This window comes from Pristiophorus japonicus, chromosome 11 (genome assembly GCF_044704955.1).
Source record: "Pristiophorus japonicus isolate sPriJap1 chromosome 11, sPriJap1.hap1, whole genome shotgun sequence".
Lineage (NCBI taxonomy): Eukaryota > Metazoa > Chordata > Chondrichthyes > Pristiophoridae > Pristiophorus > Pristiophorus japonicus.
Window position 1 is genome coordinate 38,365,874 of NC_091987.1, and position 15,252 is coordinate 38,381,125.

Genomic DNA, 15,252 nt, shown 5'->3' on the forward strand with positions numbered 1-15,252 from the left:
CTTAATGTCACCATTACGAACTTCGACCCAAGGGCTGAATTCAGCGCTGGGTCCTAAGGACGACAGGTAAACCTGGCATGCAAGCAGGCCGACAGTGGCAATGTCAGCACCTCTTAAAGGGACACACACATCTTTCAGTTAAGTTTGGATTTAAGCTTTGGACTGGGTTTCATGATTTTGTTGAAGTAGTGATGGCTGCAATAGATGTTAAAAGTTTTTAAAGTGTGCATGGAGTGCTGCTAGATGCTTGCAAGGCATCGGATGGTAAAAGAAGGCCTCTGAGAAGGCAAAAAATGCTGGAAATACTCAGCAGAGGTTAGGCAATATCCATGGAGAAACGGAGTTAATGTCTCAGGTCGAGATGCTGCCTGACCAGCTGAGTATTTCTAGCATTTTTGCTGTCATTTCAGATTTACTGCATTCGCTTGCAGAGGGACGAGGAAGACACAGAAGACGAAGAAGTCAAAAAGGAGGAAGCAGAAGAACGATGCAACCCAGATAGCCCCTTTCTGGCCGGTATATCGGAGATGGAATCATCCGCCTGCGGTACCGGTGACCACAACCTCAATTACCCTTTCCACATTTGTCCCACACCGTAGCTTCCCTGTTACTGACCATCACAGCATCCTCTTGGCCACAATGCGGAAATAAAAGCCAGCACAAAGCAAACCTTCCAATCCAACTTTATACATCTATCCATCCAAAATGATATCAAGAAATCAACTCATCACCCTTATGCATTCTGTTAGTGACTGTCTTGTGTGTGCCTTTGCCTATCCGACTGATATGACACAGTTCTGCTCCACTGCCTGCAGCATGGCTGCTGGAAGGCTGCAGGCTTTCAGTGGAGGACCCTGCAAATAGCCTTGCTGGTATGCCTTGAGGAGCTGGTGACTGGGGCTGTGAAATCCAGTGACAGTGTTTCTGTCATCTCCTCCTCCTCCTCTTCATCATCCCATCCTATCCCATTTCCATTTCCTTTCCATTTCTCATTCTATATTCCATTCCATTCGCCATGGAATAGGAAATGGAAATGGAACGGGAAAATGGGAAATGGAATGGAGAACGTAAAATTGAATGGAGTGGAATGGGGGATGGGATGTTGATGTGGAACGATGACAGAAACGCCATCACTCGATTTCATAATTTCATAGCCCCAGCCACAAGCTCCACAGCAAGTGCCATGTCATGCCATTCCATTCCATGCCCATTCCACATTCTATTCCATTCCATTCCACCTGGGACACTGCCCTGATGGGGAATTGGGGAAAACTCTCCAATGGCTGGAGTCACACCTAGCACAAGGAAGATGGTTGTGGTTTTGGAGCCTCAGTAATGGGGATGTTCGCTGATGATTGCATAGTGTTCAGTTCCATTCGGAACTCCCCAGATAATGAACTGATAAGTGGCAAGTAACATTCACACCACACAATAGTCATTCCAGGCAATGACTATTTCTGACAAGTGAGAATTTAACCACCAGCCCTTGACATTCAATAGCATTACCATCATTGAACCCCCCACCATCAACATCCTGGGGTTCACCATTAACTTAACTGGACCAGCCATATAAATACTGTGGCAACAAGAGCGGGTCAGAGGCTAGGTATTCTATGGCGAGTGTCTCATCTCCTGACTCCCAAAAGCCTTTCCACCATCTACAAGGCAAAAGTCAGGAGTGACTCTCCACTTGCGTGGATGAGTGCAGCTGTAACAACACTCAAGAAGCTCGTCACCATCCAGGACAAAGCAACCCACTTAATTGACTCGAAGGACAAAGGCAGCAGGCACATGGGAACCCATCACCTGCAAGTTCCCCTCCAAGTTACACACCATCCTGACTTGGAAATATATTGTCATTCCCTCATCGTTGCTGAGTCACAATCCTGGAACTCCCTCCCTAACAGCACTGTGAGTATCTTCACCACACGGACTGCAGTGGTTCAAGAAAGTGGCTCATCACCACCTTCTCAAGGGAAATTCGGGATGGGCAATAAATGCTGGCCTTGCCAGCGATGCCCACATCCCAGGAACGAATAAAAAAAAATTGCTTTTACACCAATTAGTTGCCGGATATAGTTCTACTCCACTGAAATGTGCCTCTTTTGACCCATGATAAGCAGCAGTGGAGATTTCCATCAAGAACAACATGTACACACACAATAAATCAGTACCACAGAAGGTGGTGTTCATACCTTTATTAAATTGTCCATGAAATTAATCAGTACAAGCTTTAAATAAAATACTTGTACATAGAAACCAACATCATTGATGAAAATCTAGCATCAATTTAACTGATTTACAAATAATATTTTTTCCTCTTATAAAATTGTTTCCCTCAATTTTCACTTGCTTAAAAGGTATTTTTCAGAATAGCTAGTTTGCATAAATATTTTGGTTTAAAAACAATCCACATTCTACTCATTCCTTGAAATAGTTTTCAATCATTACATCAAAAATAACATGCTAATTCACAACTTGTATCATTTATATGCAAAGATCTGGAGAGTACCATATTAATTGGATAATCTTAATAGCAGCTGATCCACTTGAGTGAGGAGGCACAATTGTCTACTGCCTTAACATGCAGAATAGTGGCTATGAGTAAATTGAAATGTATCGTTTGAGAATCTTATAGTTGCATAAAGGATAGTCATTTATGCAGTGTTAACTTCCTCCTCTTCAATGGCAATGCGAGGAGGATTTGGGTCATACTGCAGATGAATGGGGTTTAGTGAGAGATAAACATGAGCCCCAATGGGAGATTCAATCAAAAATTCTTAATCAAGCTCATCATACTCCTGCAGAGCATCATCAATTGGGTTCAATAATCTCCAATTTGTGCTGAAGAAGCGGTGAGGCTAAAGGTAAATCCTTAAATGTACTATGCATTATCCAGCGATCCAACCACCCTAGCAAACAGTCTTGTGTGAACCTGAAGTGATGCCAGGATTCTAGTATGAGATGCAGATGGATCAGTGTTTCAGGGATTCTATGGACTCTTGATGCTCAACTTGTTGGGCTGTTATTGACTGTTGTCTTTTGATGAAATGTTTAATTTCTAACCCACCCACTAGAATGTTGTGGCCTTTTTGGAAAATAGTCGATACACAAAAAAATTATTTTAATGTTTTATGATAGGTTTGGAACCATAATGTGGAGCATAGTGAAGGGCAAAGAATATATGGAGTTGCCATTATGGCAGCTGTTAAAATAGGGAAATAATATTACACAGGATTTTGTTTATCATATCTACACCTTTATAGGGAGCACATGCACTGTGTGTTTTACAATTACGAGAAATACAGGAACTTTGTTCTGTTCGGTTTATACATTCTTTAAAAAGTTGGGGTAACTCAGATCCAAGATGGATTTTCTTAAATCTAAAATGGCCACTCAATCTTTCAATCTAGACATTATTTTGGTAGTGCAGTTGATAGCCAACGTGGGGACTTTCAGCAGTGCCTGTAGCTACATATACTAAAGTATGAAACTAGCTAAGTATTCCAGATAATGGCCTGGAATTTGCAGTCAGCAGTGAAGTGATGGTGTTTGCCTTTGACCTTGAAGAAAGCTAATCAAAGATGTATGGTGCGAATTTCAGCTCTTCCGACCTTTGTTTTTGAATCTGGTGTCAAATCAATCGAATCCAGCATTTAGCAACAGTGATATCATCAAGCAGGCTGAGCAGTCACATATGGAATAATTCTCAGATAGCAAATTAGAAAGTAAATGCACAGATACTAATTCACATTTTATAAATTTTACAGCGAGCAAAATAAAAATTGGGACATATGCATAGGATTAAGGTAGAAGCTGAAATATAAAACTTAAATTTAAAAAAAAACTGTAATTTTTAATCATATTAATGGAACAATTTGACATTCCACAAATATAAAATTAGTTTTTCAGCGCCAGAATGGTTGTCAGCAGTCAATACGCCGTTAAAAACCTAGTTACACCTCTTTCAACAAGGCTTAACTTTTTTCGGAGGAGATTTAACAGTGATATTCCAGCGTAGAGGGGAAGTTTTCATCCTTCAGTGTGATTTGAATTGAATGTCGGCTCTGGGGAGTTCCACAGCGCCACCTGTGGCAGGGCAGGGAATGACTGACCACAACTTCTGGAATGTCGCATGTATCTGCACATGCGCCAAATCCTGAATATGCTGTCAGTTTTAGAGGGGTAATGACGGCGAACGCTGACAGTTTCACCGTCATTACCACTGCAAAATCCGGGCCAATGTATACATATCTTTTTATTAGCATTGCGTGGGGTCTTTATGATATTGTAGTCTAATCTCAAAAATTAAGAGAATCTGTGCTTTCATCACATATCAAATTAGTATTGTTGCTTCTGCCGTGATTGATCAACTGTCCTATAATTCAAAAGCAATTAAAGTGTACAAGAGAATGAGAACGTTCTGTGCTCGAGGTCTTTGTTGGATTTCTGAATGACTAAAGAACTCCAATTATCTGGCTTTATATACTTGGCTGTTTCCTCTGGATTGGACACCATCAAGCTCTAGGTCGGTGATTGGAGTGTGGGCAGGTACATCAGGAGTGGCGAGGTTGGGCGCAGGAGCGGCGAGTAATAGTGGAATGATTGGGGTCCAGGAGAGGTGTGAGTTTGGGACCCAGAAGAGGCGTGGGCCTAGGGGCAGCACGGGTCAGCCCACACTGCGATTATGTGCGCGCACTAGGTCCGTGCAGCAGAGCTGGTCTCCAGTCGTCTTTGTTAATCGTTGTCACTGGACTAAGGCCTAGCTCTGTCAAGCCCGTGTGGTGGCTGGTGTGCAACGACCACCACCTTAAAAAAAAAATCCACACACAGGCATCTTCCACCCTTCAGGATGTAGTTCAAGCAAGTCATCCTCCATACGAGGGACCGCCTATGATGATACCTGGAAAAAATATTTGTTGGACTGTTTTAAACTGCAAAAAGACTGAAGTTTAAAAAAGGTTAATTAACTCCTTGCATAGTTTTAAGATCTTTTGTTTCAAAATCATCCATTTTGCTATCGGATATATGCCTAATATTTTGCTTCTGTATATTAATGCAGTTGTTTTATGGGGGAGATGAATGCTGAAACCAAGTCTCCAACTTCCTAAAATCCACTAGAATGGTAGTTTTCCATTAATAAAATAATGTTTCAAGTCATTCAAATTATAATTAAGTGTTTATCTTGTTCCCATTTGTTAGGATCATTGGCTCAATACTGATTTTTAAAAAGTTTGAATTCTTAGTCTGTATTGGGCTGTGGAAAGAGTAACCTTTGCTAATTTCATACGAGCCATCTAACAAGTACTTGTATCTACATTTCCAAGGGCTACGTTTAGAATCTGTTCATGGGTCAAAGTCCATTTTTTTGATTAGTCTCAGAACTAACTGTAATAACATGTTCCTGCTTTCAAAATTAATGCTGTAGATAATTTCAAGAAGCATACTAATTTTGTAGTGGCCATCTGTATCACTGATTTCTCCACCGCCCCATTCTGCCTCTGTATTTTAGTTTTCATTTTTCTAATATTCTTAATTCCAAATCTTCCCTTTTTGTGTTTATTTAACTATCATTTACTCCAGGCCCCATCACTTAACCATTCCAGAGGGCACAACAGCCTGCAATTTGCAGTCAGCAGCAAAGCGAAGATGCTCGATGCTGGCCCCGAAGTACGATTCGCACAAGAATCTCGCGATCTCGGCGTTGAGAACTTCGGGTTTTCTGACCTTCAATTCAGATCAATGCAGGTTAGTGGGGATCCCCTTGTGCGAACTGCTATGATATCAACAGGCTGTCTAAGCAGCCAATCAAATGCAGAATTCTCAGACAGCGAACAAAGAAGTGAGTAAGCGCTTAAAATGCTAACTTTAAAAAAATGTTGAGAGCAAAAGATTGGGGCTCTCACATCGGGAAAAGACAAACCTGAAATAAAGATGGAAAAGTTTCTTAAAAATGTTAATTTTTATTACACTGCACAAAATTAAAATTAGTTTTCCAGGCCCGTAACATTTGGTTAGCATTAATAATGATGACAAATCCCCAGTTACACCATTCCCTTTGGGTCTAACTTTTAGTAGGAAACTTAACAGCGTAATTTCTGTGGAAGAGCCGAAGATTTTGTTGGTTTCCCTGATTTGCCTGATTACGCAGATTGCCGGCTGTGGGGGAAGGGGGTTTGGGGGGGGCACAGTTTCGGAGCAGTCATTGACAGACTGCAACTTCAGGATCTCCGCACGTGCCTGCGCATGCAACAAATTCCAAAGTTGCGGTCAGTTTCAAAGGTGGAAAGACAACTGCAAATTCCGGGCCATTGCCTAAATGGGTACTTCAGCAGAGCAAGACTGTTGCAATTTAACCCTACCACAATCACCACCTTCTGGCAGGAAACAGGTACTAAAGCAATCAATGAAGAACAGTCACAGTTTCAGAGAGTGCAAAATAGCATGTCCTGGACTTTTAATATTACAGTACATCTGGTAATTCCACCATGATTTCTTTTAACCTGCTTCGCTTCATCTGATTTTCCACAGCAAATCTTATATTTAGTTCATAGATTTTTTTTCTATATTCTGCTCTGAGATTTAAGTACCTGCATTTATATTTTTGTATTTTGATAATACCTAAAAGGCACTTTCAATTAATGCTTTACATATGATTTGCTGTGTGTCCAAACATCGCAAGGCATACAATTGATAAGGAGAATTGTACAGTGGAAGCTCTTAAACGGTGCAGAATTTTCAGGCATTTCTAGCCAATCTGGAGGCAAAAGATCACAAAGCACCATATGGTATCTTTCTGTTACATGACTTCAATCAGCTTTCTACAGTGCCTAGAAAGAAAAAAAAAATACATAGTTAAATTACATTGTCAATGTTTTTTGGTCTGCCAGGTGACTGATACATGTGGAAATCCATCATTGTGTTCGAGTCCCCAAATCAAGCCACCAATTAATCTATATCAGAGTTTTGTAAGCACAATAAGAAACTTGCATGCTTTCCCCATTGGGACACATCCCTCACACGCATGTTCTGGTGCAGGTTGGCAAGAGCCCAGGCTTAAGGATTCACAACTGCACACTGAGTTTATGGCGAAAACCATGCTAATTTACCAGCAGCACACCCTACCTGTTGAGGTAATGGCTTGCAGAGTCACCTGAAGCCAAGTAGGAAGAATTACTGGCCCGAGTGACAGGTTTACCCCTCCACATCCCATTAATGAGCCAGGCTGGCTTGTTAATTAACACTGCCCTGGCATTGATTACTAGTTTGTCAGAGGGTATACCCCATTTACTAATAAGTGGGATGAAAAAGTCAGGAACCAAGAACCAAAAATATTAAAAGACTCCTATGTGGGCATCACACATTACAAACTTGAGCAGAAGTTAAACATTTAACAATCATTGAATGCAAGATCTGGTTCACTTTGTAAATAGTGAATGCCAGCATTAGCGCAAAGATTCGAAGTGGGCTAACCATTCCAACACTCTCCTCCAATGCACCGACAGTTGATTACAGCTTAAAGTATGACACATGGCCAATTTTGTCTACTGTGTCTTGAATGTGGCGCTTCACGAGTAACAATTTGCACCATTACCAATCTATTGGCACACATTCTGAACAGGAGTTTGATTCAGTAAGCTTTTAAGATGCCATTCATGTGGATTGTGCCTTACAGGTAATACTTCTTGTCCCAATTGTTGTGTATGCAATAAAGATTCAAGCTGAGTACTGTTTAACTAAGTAAGGTACAACCTTGCTTCTGCTTTATTTTGGCCCAAAATGGCTGGCCTTTTATACCAGAGCAGCACCATGTGCGTGGCTACAGACAGCATGTAGATACATGACAATATCCTCCTCTGAGATCGTATCACAGTCTTTCACAGGTTGAGACGGTCCAGTGCTTTACGCTCCTAGGTTGACCGTCTCAGTTCGATTCCGGCTTTGGGTGAATGTGCGGGGTCTGTTGTGGCTGGTGGCTGGATGACTGACTTGTTGGGGGTGGCTGTGGCCATGTCAGGAATTGCAAGTCCATTTTTATTGAACAAGTCCATGATGGAAATTCCGGGTTCACTGAAGGCTCCTGATAGGTTGGTTGATTGGTTGTCGACGGTTTCTTCGTCCGACTGCTCTGGCTCATCTGTGTGCCTCAGCTTTGTCTGATCCATGTGTTTCCTGCAAGTTTGCCCATTCTTGAACTTAATAACAAATACTCTGTTGCCCTCCTTGGCCATGACTGTACCAGCGATCCATTTGGGACCCTGACCATAATTCAACACATACACAGAATCATTAACAGAAATCTCGTGTGACACAGTTGCACGATCGTGGTACCCTTGTTGACTCTGTCTTCTGTATTCAACATGATTACTTAAATCCGGGTGTACAAGAGATAACTTGGTCTTAAGACCTCTTTTCATCATGAGTTCAGCAGGTGAGACCCCTGTGAGTGTGTGGGGTCTTGTCCTGTAACTCAGCAGTATGCAAGACAAGCGGGTCTACAGTGACCTTTGGGCTACTCTCCTCATGCTTTGCTTGATAATTTGTACTACACGTTCTGCTTGCCCATTGGACGCAGGCTTGAACGGTGCTGACCTTACATGTTTTATGCCATTAAGTTTTACAAACTCCTGACTGCTGAAACATGACCCATTGTCGCTCACCACTATGTCAGGTAGACCATATGTCGTGAACATGACATTGAGATTCTCTATGGTTGCCGTGGACGTACTGAATGATATGATTATGCATTCTATCCACTTCGAAGAAGCATCCACCACCACCACTAAAAAGACTTGCCCAGGAAGGGACCTGCAAAATCTACATGGATCCTGGACCAAGGTTTGGATGGCCATGACCACAGACTCAGCGGCGATTCGCTGGTGCTTTGCTGAGCTGCATGCAGGTGTTGCACTGATGCATGCATGCTTCCAGCTCAGAATCAATTTCTGGCCACCATACATGGGACCTGCTGATGGCCTTCATCATCACTATACCAGGATTTGTGCTGCGTAACTCACACACAAACTTCTCTCTCCCTTTCTTAGTCATTGCAACTCGATTGCCCCACAATATGCAATCTGCTTGAATCGACAGTTCGTCCTTGCGACGAATGTACGGTTTGGCCTCCTCGCACATTTGCTTAGGTTATGGCAGACCAATCCCCTTTGAGGATGCAACACTTTACCATCAATAATATCGGGTCCTGGCTGGTCCAGGTCTTAACTTGTTGAGCCGTGACAAGGGTACCTCCACTCTCAAAAGCATCCATAACTAACAATAGGTCTGCCAGTTGTGGCGTTTCCACCTCTGGTGTGGGCAACGGCAACCGGCTCAAAGCATCAGCACAATTCTCTGTACCAGGTCTGTGGCAAATGACAATCATAGGCAGATAATGTCAGCGCCTACCTTTGGATGCGGGACGAAGCGTTGGCATTGATGCCTTTGCTCTCGGCAAACAACAAAATGAGCGGCTTGTGATCGGTCTCTAATTTTGAACCTCAGACCGAACAGGTATTGATACATTTTTTTAACACCAAACACACACGCTAAAGTTTCTTTTTCTACCATACTGTAGATTCTTTCTGCTTTAGACAAACTTTTGGATGCATACGCGACAGGTTGAAGTTTCCCCGACTCATTGGCTTGTTGTAACACGCAACCAATTTCATAGGACGATGTGTCACAGACCAAAACTAAACGTTTACATGGGTCATAATGTACCAGCAGCTTGTTTGCGCAAAGCAGATTGGTGGCTTTCTCGAAGGCTCTGTCTTGCAATGCGCCCCACACCCAGTTGTTGCCTTTTCTCAATAGCATGTGCAGTGGTTCAAGTAAGGTGCTCAATTTAGGTAGGAAGTTACCAAAGTAGTTGAGTAGACCCAGGAATGAACGCAGCTCTGTCATGTTCTGTGGCTTGGGTGCATTCTTGATGGCTTTGGTTTTCACAAAAGTAGGTCTGATGCCATCAGCGGCAATTTTTCTTCCAAGGAATTCGACCTCCGGTGCCATTAAGACGCACTTCGGCCGTTTAAGTCTGAGCCCCACTCTGTCCAAACGCAGTAGAACCTCTTCCAGGTTGTTCAGATGTTCCTTGGAGTCACAACCGGTGATCAGGATGTCATCTTGGAACACGACGGTTCTGGGAACGGACTTCAGTGGACTTTCCATATTCCTCTGGAATATTGCTGCAGCTGAGCGAATTCCAAACGGGCACCTGTGGTAAATAAACAGTCCTTTGTGTGTGTTAATGCACATAAGTCTCTTCGATGTCTCGACCAACTCCTGCATCATATAGGCCGACGTCGTCCAGTTATGTGAACGACTTCTCTCCGGCTAGCGTCGCAAACAAGTCATCAGCCTTCGGTAACGGGTACTGATCTTGTTTCGAAATGCTATTGATCGTAGCCTTGTAGTCTCCACAGATTCTGACTGTGCCATCACTTTTCAGCACAGGAACAATGGGGCTGGCTCATTCGTTAAATTCAACCGGTGATATGATCCCTTCACGCTGGAGTCTGTCCAGTTCAATTTTGACCACCTCCCTCATCATATATGCCACTGACCGAGCTTTATGATGGACGGGTCTTGCATCCGAGTCCACGTGGATCTGCACCTTGGCTCCCGTGAAATTGCTGATACCTGGTTCAAACAGTGAGGGGAACTTACTCAATACTTGGGTACATGTATCTTTCTCCGACGACAACGTCTTTATGTTGTTCCAGTCGCATCTGATTTTCTCCAACCAGTTCCTGCCGAACAGTGTTGGGCCATTGCCTGGAACAATCCACAGCGGTAACTCGTGAATCGCACCGTTATACGACATATTAATTTGTGCACTGCCAATCATCTTTATCAGCGTGCGCAGCTTGGCGTTAACAGGGCTCAGCCTGGGCCTCACAGTCTTCGTATCCCACAGCTTATTAAATGCCCTCTCGTTCATGATTGACTCGCCCATGTGTCCAGTTTCATCGCTACCGGTATCCCGTTAAGCTTCACATTAATCAAAATTGGTTTACTCTTGGTTACGAAAGAGTACAGTCCATACACTTCCTCCTCTGGCATCTCGGATTGTGTATCCGGATCCGCGCTAGTCTGGCTCTCATCCTCCACGTGGTGTGTTGCAGCTCGCTTGCTCATTTGCGGACACTTGCGCTGGAGATGCCCCACTCTCAGACAGCCTTTGCAACTATATTGCTTAAATTGGCACTGCTGTGTGTCGCTCTGCCGAATCATTCGCGAATGCAGCCGGATAGGCCCTGTCATGTGCCGCTCTGCTGAACGCCGAATCAATCGCATTTACAGTACTTGCCGAGGTTCTGTTCTTCACCGCTATTTGCTTTAAACTCCTGTCTGTCGTCATACATGATTGAGCGATCTGGATGGCCCTTTTTAAATCCAACCCCTCCACCGCCAGAAGTTTGCGCAGGATCACCTCGTGGTTGATACCGATAACAAAGAAGTCCAGCAGCATGTCTGCCAACACTGTCCCGAACTTGCACGGTTCCGCTAGACGTCTCAGGTCGGCAACAAATTCTGCCGTGCTCTGGCCCTCCGATCGAATGTGTGTATAAAACCTGCATCTTGAGATGATGATGCCGTTGTCTGGCTTAAGGTGCTCCCGTACCAATGTACACAACGCCTCCCACGTTTTCTCTGTTGGATCACGAGGCATGAGTAGATTCTTTATCAGACCGTAGATCTTTGAACCGCACACAGTGAGGAACACGGCCCGGCGTCGATCTGCATCGTCGACCCCCTCCATTTTATTGGCCACGAAGTACTGGTTCAAACAGCTCACAAAGTCTGCCCAATCTTCTCCCTCCACAAATCGCTCTAAAAATCCAATCGTGCTCATTTTGCAAACAAAGGTTCTTGTATTCTCATCGTCAAAATGTTATGTATGCAATAAAGGTTCAAACTGAGTACTATTTAACTAAGCAAGGTACAACTTTGCTTCTGCTTTATTTTGTCCCAAAGTGCCTGACTCACAAAATGGCTGGCCTTTTATACCAGAGCAGCACCATGTGCGTACTGCTCAGTGGCCTCCAACAATGACACCATCTGGTGGCTACAAACAGCATGTGTATATATATGACACCAATCATGTCACATTTGACTTCTTGGGAGTTTTGGGGCCTTTCCAGAAGAAGAAACTTCCATACTTTGCCTGTATCTAAGAGACCATCTGGTGTTTTGCTGGTGGGAGGTTATACAGAGCTACGTGCAAAAATCTGTAGAATCTGGTCGGCTTATCTGATCTAGGAAAGACTATTGTGGGTTCCCATAGATTTTCCCATTCAGCTTTAGCTGATCCCATAGGGTCAGTAGAACAAAGGTTCTGAATGAAATGTGAACTGGAACCCAGGATCTATTAAATGTTGTCCACTAATATCAGCAGCAGTAATTTCTGGATTTTAGTCTCAAAATGATTCACTGATAATGTAATAGATCTTCATTATGTTAACTGCCATAAAGCCTTATTATTTTCACTAGAAGGTGGCTGCCTCTATTGGTTTGACCTTGTACAACTTGCCATCTTATACTTTTGGAGCCAGGGTCTTAGCAAATAAAATAATCTATGCATATTTAGTGTATCCTCAATTATATACTGTCAAAAAGTGGGTAAACTTTTACCCGCAAAAATAAAACACGTTTATAAACTTAGCATATTATTCACTTCATCCCTGCTTCACATTCATGCCTGCTGCAGTTTTTACAATTCTGGGAGTTTTAGTTCAGTTTTTTATATCTGGTATGCAGGCTCGAAGGGCCGAATGGCCTACTCCTGCACCTAATTTGCATGTTTCTATGTTTCTAAACAAACAGGGTGCAAAATTGGGATAGGTAGTGCCCAATTTTTCGGCACTATGAACGCAGTTTTGGTTCCAAAATGGCATCAAGTGCACGCATACACTTCTGGTGTGAGTCGCACCAGATCCCATTTTGGGTAGGATGTTAGCGCGCTCACTAAGTATCCGCCGGAAGTATGCAGAGTAAGCAGATCATGACGTCAATCAGAGTGCAACACTGATTTGATGCCAGCACTACCTTTTTGGAGCTGAAGGCTCCAGCTAATGCCCTCTCTTAGACATGCACGCGTTCAGCAGCAGGAAGGTACCCTCCACTAGTGCTATTTAAAGGCATCAGCAACTACTTTTAGGTTAATTGCTGATTGATTTCCACCGGCAGTTGCTTCAATTGTACAAGTGTTTGGTGCTTTCTAGAGAGTTCTTTAAAGTAGCTAAATTCTACAGGGAGTGGTGTGGCAGGTGGTGAAGGACTTTCTCCTGAGTTCAAGGCTTCTGCACAAACCACTTGCTCTCAGACATGGGTGTAGTCGTAGGCATTTCCCCCTGGAATACAGCATGACTGAGAGAATGAGCAGAGGCAACAGAGCTCAGCTCTCAGCAGGAGGCCATATCCGGCCAGAGTGTTCAGGGAGCAATTCCCCTTCCCGAACTTCAGCGAGGAACAGTGGGTCAGACGTCTGCGCTTCACTAATGACATCCTCACTAAAATCTGCCAGCTGCTGCAGCCACAACTGCAACCCCAGAGCAGGGCGAAGACCACATTGCCAGTGGCTGTGACGGTGTCCGTGGCCATGAACATTTATACATCGGCCTCTTTCCAGGTTGGAGTTGGAGATAATTGCAACATCTCGCCGTTTGCCGTCCACTGTGACGTAAGGGAGGTCACCGAGGCTCTGTATTCTAAGAGAGCTGACTATATTTCATTCTCTCTTAATAGAGAGCAGTAGGCAGAGTGAGCACACGGCTTTGCGAGGAGTGTAGGCTTCGCCATGGTGCGGGGTGCCATTGACTGCATTCGCGTCACTGTGTGGATGCCACATGTTAAATTTGAGATGTACTGCAACCGAAAAGGATTCCACTCCCTCACCGTCCAGCTGGTGTGGGACCATACCCAGCGAATCATGCAGGTCAATGCCCAGTATCCTGGCACCAGTTATGATGCCTTCATTCTGACTAATGACCCTTGTGCAAGCCCTTACCTCCCGCTTTTTACAGAGCCTTTTCCTAATCTACTGCTCCTACGTAATGTCTCCCCAGTGGCTGCAGCAGGGCTGGTGGAAGGCTGCTGAGTGTCGGTGCCAGTTGGCCTTACAGGCCGCCCTTGATCAGCTCTGGGCCTGGAAGGCATGACTTAACTGCACCACCTCAGGCTGGGCAGCGGCAGTCTGGGCTGTGCAATGGCAGCGTGGCAGTGGTGGGATCAGGAATGCTGTCATCCTGAGAGAGGACAACAGTTTCCTGCTTCACTGACCCACCTTCTCTCCCCTGGGGTAGCACATAAGCACCCCTATCAATCTGCTGGAGCACAGATTGGTGGCCTGCTGCTGACCTCGTTGACTGTGGTGGATCCAGCAATGATTGCAGCACAGAGCTTGCGTGGCATTCAGCTGAGACTGCATGAGAGCAGTCTGAGATTTGATGCCAGCAACCATTGTCTGCATTACATCACTAAGACGTGCGTCGCTTCCGCCTGTGCAATGGAAGCTGCCATATCGCCAATGACACGCGTTATCAAGTCTGGATCCACATGGTCTCTCTGGGAGTCCACCATCCTCTGTCGAGTGGAAATGATTGGCTCCATGGTGTGTGCAAAGCTCTGTGCAATGTTGGAGGCAGACTCCTCCACGCTCTTGGGCACCCTTGCCATTGCATCTAACCTCTCTGTGTGCACGGCCATCACCCTTCTTGTGTACCCCTCCCCATCGAGGTCCTCATCCGAGTCCTGTGCAACAGAACTTGTGCTCGAACTCTCCCTCCGAGGAGCTGGCTCCCGAGATATCTTTTCTCCTTGGCCTTACTGCAGACTGCTCATCCCCGGTGCATCACCCAGTACAGACCCCTCTACTTAACTTGCCTCTAAAGATCGTGCAGTGGCAGTATCTGAGGTGGTCCCTGCAGTGACGTGGTGATTTGCCCCTCCTCCTCTTTTCTTTCCTCACTCTCAGTGGGAGGCTCAGGGACAGGCTGCTCATCTGGTCGCTGATTATCTGAAAGCATAAAGGCACAAGACTCAGGTTAAGGTGAGGGCAGGAATGGAGCAAGGAACACAGACGTTATCAGAATATGGAAAATGATAAACGCTTGTGGTGTGAGGGGGAAGTGGAATGAGAAAAGGAGAAAGGGGATGATGATATTGTTGTTGCCCCCAATGGGGTCAATGTCGCCGATGGTCACAGCGTCCACCATCTACTGCCCAATGAGTCACAGCACTCGCTCCTCAAGG

The 15,252-nt window shown here is 44.6% G+C and overlaps 1 protein-coding gene across 2 annotated transcripts in view; it reads right to left on the reverse strand.

Annotated features, from left to right (window-relative positions):
* Positions 1-2,189: 2,189 nt before the first annotated feature.
* The window catches only part of LOC139276013 (glycerol kinase), a 174,755-nt gene continuing 161,692 nt past the window's right edge, over positions 2,190-15,252 (reverse strand). Inside the window, exons 19-20 of one of the 2 annotated variants that reach the window (XM_070893356.1) lie at positions 14,884-15,016; positions 2,190-6,830 (exon numbers count right to left, since the gene is read on the reverse strand). In XM_070893356.1, the coding sequence (XP_070749457.1) occupies positions 14,886-15,016 (131 nt within the window). In that variant the 3' untranslated portion in view covers positions 2,190-6,830; positions 14,884-14,885. The remainder of the gene's footprint in view (positions 6,831-14,883; positions 15,017-15,252) is intronic. The other variant, XM_070893358.1, reaches the window with a different exon arrangement.